General features: G+C 61.2%; 2 protein-coding genes across 2 annotated transcripts in view; both read left to right on the top strand.

The window, feature by feature from the left end:
- Cacng8 (calcium voltage-gated channel auxiliary subunit gamma 8) overlaps positions 1 to 86 on the top strand; it is a 14294-nt gene extending 14208 nt beyond the window's left edge. Inside the window, exon 5 of the mRNA XM_023708550.1 lies at positions 1 to 86. This exon is cut by the window's left edge and continues 684 nt beyond it. Coding sequence (XP_023564318.1) covers positions 1 to 86 — 86 coding nt within the window.
- A 4391-nt stretch (positions 87 to 4477) lies between these two features.
- Cacng6 (calcium voltage-gated channel auxiliary subunit gamma 6) overlaps positions 4478 to 7642 on the top strand; it is a 14947-nt gene continuing 11782 nt past the window's right edge. Inside the window, exon 1 of the mRNA XM_004648365.2 lies at positions 4478 to 5574. Coding sequence (XP_004648422.2) covers positions 5238 to 5574 — 337 coding nt within the window. The 5' untranslated portion in view covers positions 4478 to 5237. The remainder of the gene's footprint in view (positions 5575 to 7642) is intronic.

Here is a 7642-nt window from a genome sequence, read left to right as displayed (position 1 = left end):
CCGCCGCGCCCGCGCCCGGGACCCTGGCCAAGGAGGCCGCCGCCTCCAACACCAACACGCTCAACAGGAAAACCACGCCCGTGTAGGGCGCGGGCGCGGGGCGCGTGTGGGGCGCGTGCGCGGGCGCGCGTGCAAAGGGGCCGTCGGGCCAGGGCGCGCCCTTCCTTCCCCCTGCGCGCCCAGTGCTCCCCATGCGCCCAGCAGACTGCGTGGCCTTCGCCCGGCGCGCGCCCTCCGCCGGGGGACGCCGGGGCCGACCTTCCCTTCCCCCTCCGAAGGAGGTTCCCCGGGGAGGGGAAGGTAAAGGAGAGGGGGCTCTGGAAAGCGACGTATTTTATTTTTTTGGTGGGATTCATGGGGAGGGGGGAGGGCCGTGGTGTTTTTTGCAGTTTTGAGATTTTTTTTAATGTTTTGCTGTGTGCATGTGTGGGCGGGGCGGGAGGAGGGGAGGGAGGGACTCCAGCCCAGCCCAACTCCTGGAGAGGGGCCGTAACACCGAACCTAGAGTCACTCCTACAACTATCTATTCACCCTCCATCCAGAGACACAGCTCGCCGCTAGGGGTGTAGGAGGCGGGGCCCAGGCGGCCGCGCGCATGCGCTCAGTCTCCACTAGTCTCCACAAGGGCTTCCTCAGCACCTGCTGTGTGTCAGGTGCTGGTACTAAGACAGCGCTGGCAGGGACAGGGGTTCATTCATTCACTGCGACCGCTCCATTGTGTGCTTCGCTGCGGGGCATCCTGCGGAATGCTGGTCACGCGAAGGGAGGAAATAGGATCCCTGACGTCCTCGTGGAGTTTACATCTTGTGCATGAGCCAGACTTTAGTGAGAGTCCTGCAGATACAGCCAGTTAGGACAGAGGAGAGATCAGAGGTGCTGCATGATGTTCGAGGGCCTGGTGGCGCGGTTCGAAAGGAACGGTTTTAGCAGGGCGGGGGGGGGTGGGTGGGCCAGGTGTCCCCTTAGAGAACGGGGTGTGTCAAGGCCCTTGGGCAGGAAGGAGCTTCCCAGTGTGCTGGAGTGGGTGGGGAAACAGGCAGAGCCAGACAGGGCAGGGTCCTGTAGGTTGAAGAATGGCTTGAAGCAGGAGCTGGGCAGGAACGTGCAGAGTGAAGACAAACGAGCGTCTAGCGCGCAGAAATGCGTCGCTGCACAGACCCGGAGCGCAGCCGTGGGGTCCGGTGGGTGGGAGTGATCGCGAGCGATCCACGTTCCAGTCAGTGGTTCAACCACTCCCTCTCTGACCTCCGCGGGCGTCTGCTAACGTGCCACATACTGGGTCAGGCCAGGCCGGCCCTGAGACGCACACAAGAACCCCGCCAGTGCTGTCAAGGAGCGTTGCGTTGTCCAAACAGCAGCGCAGGCAGTGTGTGTGTGGGGGGGGCACATAGTTGGTGCTGTAGTGGCCACGTGAGCACCAAGGACCACAGAGGACAGCGCCCACCTCCTGGAGAATGTGGTGCTCAATCTGTGTGTCAAAAGGAGCAGGTTCTGCAAAGAGATGAGGAAGGCTTGGGGACAGCTCAGGGAGGCCAAAGCCCGGTTCGAGTGGGAGAGAGGGAAGAACGTGTTTGAGGGTCACTCTGGTGGCAGGTGGATGCTCCCTCCTGAGGCTCCCCCTTGCCACTTGCAATACTCTCTGTCCACTGGCCCTTCCCATCCCCAAGGAAAGCAGCCTGCTCAGAACCCGCGTGGTGCAGGCTGTTGAGGGGCTTAGGTTTGGCTATGAGCTCTGTAGCAACGGGCTGGAGGAGAGGGAAGATCCTGGGTCTTGGGGCGAGGGGGAGTAACGGGTCAGGAAGGTGGTACAGGCTGGCAAAATGAGGTGTGCCAGGGCTTGGGTGAAAGGACAAGCCTGGAAGGAGGAGAAGGCACGCTGGGGGAGGGGCAGAGAGCTGCCGGAAGTGGGCAGAAGGCAGAGCCCCAGCACAGTGGTTGGCGGGGCAGGAAGCAGGAGAGAGCCCCACACAAAGATGCTCAAGTCAGAGCACAGGCCTTGCCAAGATTAAACAGACCACAAACCTCATGCCAAGCTGCGGAGAGAAACCACAGTGACGAAGGATGCCACAGAGGCGAGAGATACACCCAGGACTGGGAAGCAAGTGTGGGAGAGGAAGGGTCTGTGTCTTGTCCGTGCTGTCAGCATTCCAGGCTTGCGGAGTGCCAGCCAGCCCTGCCCTCTTGGGACCCCTGAGGGAGACAGAAGGTAGTAACGCTGTGTCAGTGAAGCACAGCAGGGCGGCAGTCAGTGAGCTGCTCTTGAAGTTCAGGACAGAGACGGATCCATGGGGGACCGTCCTGGCCACAGAGGTGGCAGAGAAAGCGGGGAGGAGCAGGTGCTGGAGCAGGCCTCACTGAGCAGGCTGGGCCTGAGCCACGGGGCTGCGCTGGCCCACAGCCTGAGGAAGGAGTGTGAGTTCTATTCTGGGTGTGATGGGGAAGCCTTGGAGCGTACTGGACTCCGTGATGTCAGGGTCACACAGGTACTTAAACACAACAGTACCAGGCTCACTGCTGTGCCAGGGGTAGATTTCAGGAGTCCAGAGAAGCAACAGGTATTGGGAGCCTGGAGAGTGCGAGGTTACGGTTATGGTGGTGGTAGGATGGATGTAATGGGGCAATGAGACCCCAGGGGAGGGAGAGGGAAACCAAGGTGGGTGTGCAGACCTGCTGGGTGCTGCTGTGTCTCTCCAGGAGGGAGAAGTGGGACCTCTGGGCAGAGGGACCAAGGGTTCTTTCTCTTTTGGATCCAGCAAGTGGGAGATGCCTGTGGGACATCCAAGATCAGGTATCAGGTGGCGAAGGCACACAGAGCCCAGGGGTGGTGAGGTCATGGCTGTAAATGTAAGTTTTGGAAACGTCATTTAAAGCCACAGAGTGGGACAGAGTAACTGAGAATGCGGGCGGAGAAGTGACTCTGGCTGAAGCCAGGGAGACATCTGCATGAGGGAACTGAGAATAGGGCAAAAGGAACCATGAGGGGGTGACCAGTAGGTAGGCAGGATAAGGAGTGCCCCTGAAGGGGATGAGAGATGGAAGTGTGGTGCCCCGGTGGGACAGGATCTGGGCCAGAGGCCTTGGTGGCTCCGGGCTGGGGATGCAGATGTGCAAAGCAGAATGGGAAGGAGAGAGGCAGAAGAGAACAAAGGGGAGGCTGGAGAGGAAGGGTGGCGCCCAGGCGAGGAGCTAAAGATGAGGGATTGCATCCTGACCTGGGCGAGCTCTGGCACAGGCAGATGGAGGCAGGTGGGAAAGTTCCAGGGCCGGGAGAAGAGGTTCTGCAGGATCAGGGCTCTAGGGTTGGCTGCTGCAGCCCTGAAAAGGCCCTGGCTGGACAGGAAAGGACGGACAGGACAGACGAGGAGGATTCACAAGTGTCGGGCCTCGTAATCTGAGAGCATGCCCCTCCCTGTCCCTGCTCATGGGGCACAGCACAGGGAGGGGACTCCCTGGGGCACGCAGGCTGCCAGGAAATGCAGCGGGTGCCTTCTTGGCTTGGAAGGTGTGTTTTGTCTCCTCACCTGGCTGCTCATTCATCCACTCACTCATTCACTCCCGTGTATCATCCCATGCATTTTCTAAGGTTGCCTGTGTACCCAGCCTTGAGCTGGGGCATGTCCAGGCTGCCTATAGGACTTCCTCCTGCCCCTGAGCCCCGCTCGTCTGGCGGGACAGCCAGGCGCATAAGCAGACAGTCACATCCAGAACACACATGTGCTCCAAGGCAGAGCAGGTGAGGACGTGAGGCATCCCGGAAAGGTCAGGCACAGCCCACCTGGAGCGGGCTGGGGCAGAGGTGGAGTGGGCAGGAGGTGGTCCCATCTGGGTGCACACAAGGGCTGGGGTGGGTGGAGCAGGCCCTGCCCCTGAGGGAGCTGACACTGCATGGAAGGTCCCCGGGGGGCGTACCACCTAATAAACTTGATGGAGAGGAGTACTGCTCTGGTTCACGAGTCTCCATAAAAGCTCACGTTGCTGAGTCCTGGCCTTCCTAGCTCCTAGGGCCAAGGGCGGGGCACACAAGCCATCCTTCTATGACCCACACCCAGCCCAGTGTGCCCCATTCCGGAGGCCAGGAGATGATCTCAGCCCTCTTCCAGGGGATGGGGCTAGCACCTAACTTGGACCAGGGCCGGGCCTGGCCTACCCTCTTGGTCCCTGGGCACAGGCCTAAGGCCCCCTCCAGCTCCCACCCATGCCAGGCAGTGACCCAGGCCCATCCTGCCCTGGCTCTGCCACCTCAGGGCTCCTGGAGGCCGGACTTCAAGTCTGCCCTTGGGCCTTGGGGACCCAAAAGTCTCCTGCCTCGGCCCCCTAGAGACCCTTCCCCGCCCCTCCTCCCGCTGGTCTCTACCCCTCCCTCCTGTCCCCTTAAAATACCCAGGGTCCCTATGGCAACAGGCACAGGCGACAGGTGCGGTGTTATTTACGGGTTGTTCCCAAAATAGCCCTGTCGGGGGTGGCGACGAGGCTGGTCCCCGCGCAGTCTGAGGTCCTGGTCGCGAAGCCGGGGACGCCGAGGAAGAGCGCGGGGCCCCGCCACGGACCCGCGTGGGCGGCCTGGAGCGAGCGTGGAGCCGGTGGCCCAGGCAGCCTGGGGAGGGGGCGCGCGGTCACCAAGGGAGCCAGAGCCCCGGCCATACCCCAGCGGCGCCCAGCAATCAGGACGCCGTGTCCAAGCCTTCTGATCACAGCCTTGTGGGGAGCCCGGGCTCCCCTCCTTGCCCCGGCCAATCCCAGCCTTTTCTTCAGAAGCCACCTGTCGCAGCCTCCCCTGAATGGTAGGCTCTCAAGCCTCGCCTCAGCTCCTGTTCCCCTGAACCCCAGCCTCTGCTCTGCGAGACTCTACAGGCCTCTTTTAGGCACCCCAGTTTCCCTTCTGCACCCGCAGTGCTGAATCCTTCATCCTCAGACTCAGAGCCCGGAGGAACCCAACCGAATCTCCAAAGACGGAGACCTCAGCCCTGTGCCCTCGGGGAGGCAGCATCGGAGGGCCTGGTTTTCCCTCTGGGGTTCTTGTGGGCACCCCAGGGGCGCCTCTGAACCTCTGTGGTTTCCTCAGCCCGGTAGCCTAGTTTGGCCCCTCCCAAGCTCAGGCCGACCTCGACTGGCCCGTCTGAAGTGCAGAGTGCCTGTCTCCTCCAGCGTGCACCTGCCCCTCCACCCCTCAAGCCCCTGCCACCCAGACCTCCCCAAGCTGCTCCTGGAGCTGGAGCTCGAGCCCGGGCCCCTCTGGGATGATGATGATGTGGTCCAACTTCTTCATGCAAGAAGAGGACCGGCGGCGGGCGGCCCGGGGCAGGAGGCGCGCGCAGGGCCAGGAGATGAGGGGCCTGAGCCCCGAGCGTGAGGGCAAGACCAAGCTGGCGCTGCTGCTGGCCGCCGTGGGAGCCACGCTGTCTGTGCTTGCGGTGGGCACCGAGTTCTGGGTGGAGCTCAACACCTACAAGGCCAACGGTAGCGCTGTCTGCGATGCCGCGTACCTGGGGCTGTGGAAGTTGTGCACCAAGCGGCTGTGGCAGGCGGACGTGCCCACGGACAGGGACACCTGCGGCCCCGCCGAGCTGCCTGGAGGTCAGAGCCGCTGCCCCGGGCTGTGGCCCGTGGGGGTGGGGCTAGGGTGGGGGTGGAGTAGGAGTGGGGGTAGGGTGGGGGTGGGGGTGGGGATGGAGGGGCTGAGGAAAACTGCCCAGAAGGAGTCAGGGCCCCAGAGGAAACCTAGGCCCCAAGGATTGCCCTGCCTGGGTGGGTCCTTCACCCACTGTGGCCTGTACAGACAGATCCCTCAGGTGCCACCTCTGTCCTGAGAGCTATAGCCTGTGCCCCAGATGCTGCCCTGCCCACCCTACATGCAGAGCATGGCCACCCAGGGGACAACCCATATCCAACCTCAAAGCCCCCACCAAAGGCAGTATCTGGGTCACCGCTCCCTCTGTGGGACATCTGTGGCATCCTGTGTACCCCCAGGACTCAGGGACACACTATTCACTTCCTGTCCATCTCACCTCTCCCATTCTCCAGAGCCACCCTGAGCCCTCCCTCTCTGTCTGAGGCAGTGGTATGCCCCCCTGTGCTAGAGGGCTGCCCCATCCTCAGTGCGGGAGAAGCCAGGCCATCCCCTTCGCTCCCACAGTGGGATGCCATGGGACATGCATGCAGGCCTCGCCTCAGCTCCCGTGGGTGCTGGATGGCACCCCTCTTGATCCAAGGCACACTCAGGGCACCCTTCAGAGTCCCTCTGGAATGGTCACTCTGCTTTCTGGAGGCCCTGCAATCACAGTACCCTTCACAGGGCATCTCCCAGGCTCTGGCCTCTTCCCTGCCCCTGGCTTCTCAGTGTAGTATTTTGTAGCTGTAGGGTCCAAAGCAGCTGTCCTCAGAGCATGACAGCAAAGCAGGCACAGGATGCAGCACCCGCAACGTGTTAATTGTGTTCAGCCAGATCGCTGTCCTCACTCCTTTGCTTTGCTGTCCTAGCTCTCTGCCTCAGGCAGGGTGACCCCAAGTTTGGCTCAGTGAGATGCTCTGAGGATGAAGAGAGATGTTGAGACAGAGCCTGGTGCCGCTCCAGGCACTGAGCATGGACTCATCCACAATTACCGTAGCCAGAGCAGCCCCTGAGAGGTTCACCTCCTCCCCCACAGCTGCAAAAGAGCAGGGTGCCAGAAACCAGGGGCTCCGTCTCGCCCCGGGCTGCTTATCTGGGACGCGAGCTGGGGGTCCCTGTTCCTCAGCACAGCATTAAGAGGCACTTCATTCATCTGAGAAACAGTCCAAGTCCTCGGTGTGTTCATGGGGATCCTGCCTCCTGCCTCACTACAGATGGGGGTGTCCTTCATATTTGGAATGTACCCTCACTGGCCACCAAGGACAGGGTCAGCTGGATTGTCCTGCGACCCTGCCCCGCACAGCGCAGCTCTACCACATTACCTCAGAAACAGCCCACACATGGAAATCAAAGCTGGCTCCAGTTTCCTTGAGCTGCAGGGCTGACTCACGCTGGCTCTCCGAACGGTGACACCTCATCCTCCGGGGCCAAGAGACTCGAGGTCCCTCAGTCACCAATAGCCAGGGAGGGATGCCTAGTATAGCATGCTGTCCTGGAAGAGTCCCCCCACTTCCCGTGGTGCAGACTGGGTTTCCCAGTGGCCGCAGCACAGCGAATTGCATGCCTTCGCCTCACCCCCTCCAGGCTGCGTGGCATCTGAGCTCCTGCAACCTGTTTGTCCATCTCCCTTCCCCTCTTTAGGCCTTGGTCTCCCCACCTGTGGAGTAGGAGCATGGGTCACACCACTCAGAGAAGTTCTGGCTCCAAAATGTAGTTTAGAAAGTTGCCGCTCTTGAAGTAGAAGGTTGCCTGGATGTAATGCACACAAAGCTTGATGTGTTGTGGTTCTCCATTTATGTCACAGAAGCCAATCTTTGTTTTGAGACAGGGTCTTGCCATGTAGTTCCAGCTGACCTTGGACTCACTGTGCAGTCAGCCCGGGCTGGACCCCAACTCACAGTGCTCCTTCTGCCTCAGCCTCCTGAGGGCTGGGATCACAGGGGTGTGCCCCAGCACCTGGCTCCCGACTGCACTCTCTCGTGTGTTTGACACACATGTATAGTGTCAATTATTCAATCCCTGGTTCTGCAAAAA

This window comes from Octodon degus, unplaced genomic scaffold, assembly GCF_000260255.1.
Source record: "Octodon degus isolate 3935 unplaced genomic scaffold, OctDeg1.0 scaffold00393, whole genome shotgun sequence".
In the NCBI taxonomy this organism is placed as follows: domain Eukaryota; kingdom Metazoa; phylum Chordata; class Mammalia; order Rodentia; family Octodontidae; genus Octodon; species Octodon degus.
The sequence above is the reverse complement of the archived record's forward strand: the minus strand, read 5'-3'. Positions and strand labels throughout refer to the sequence as shown.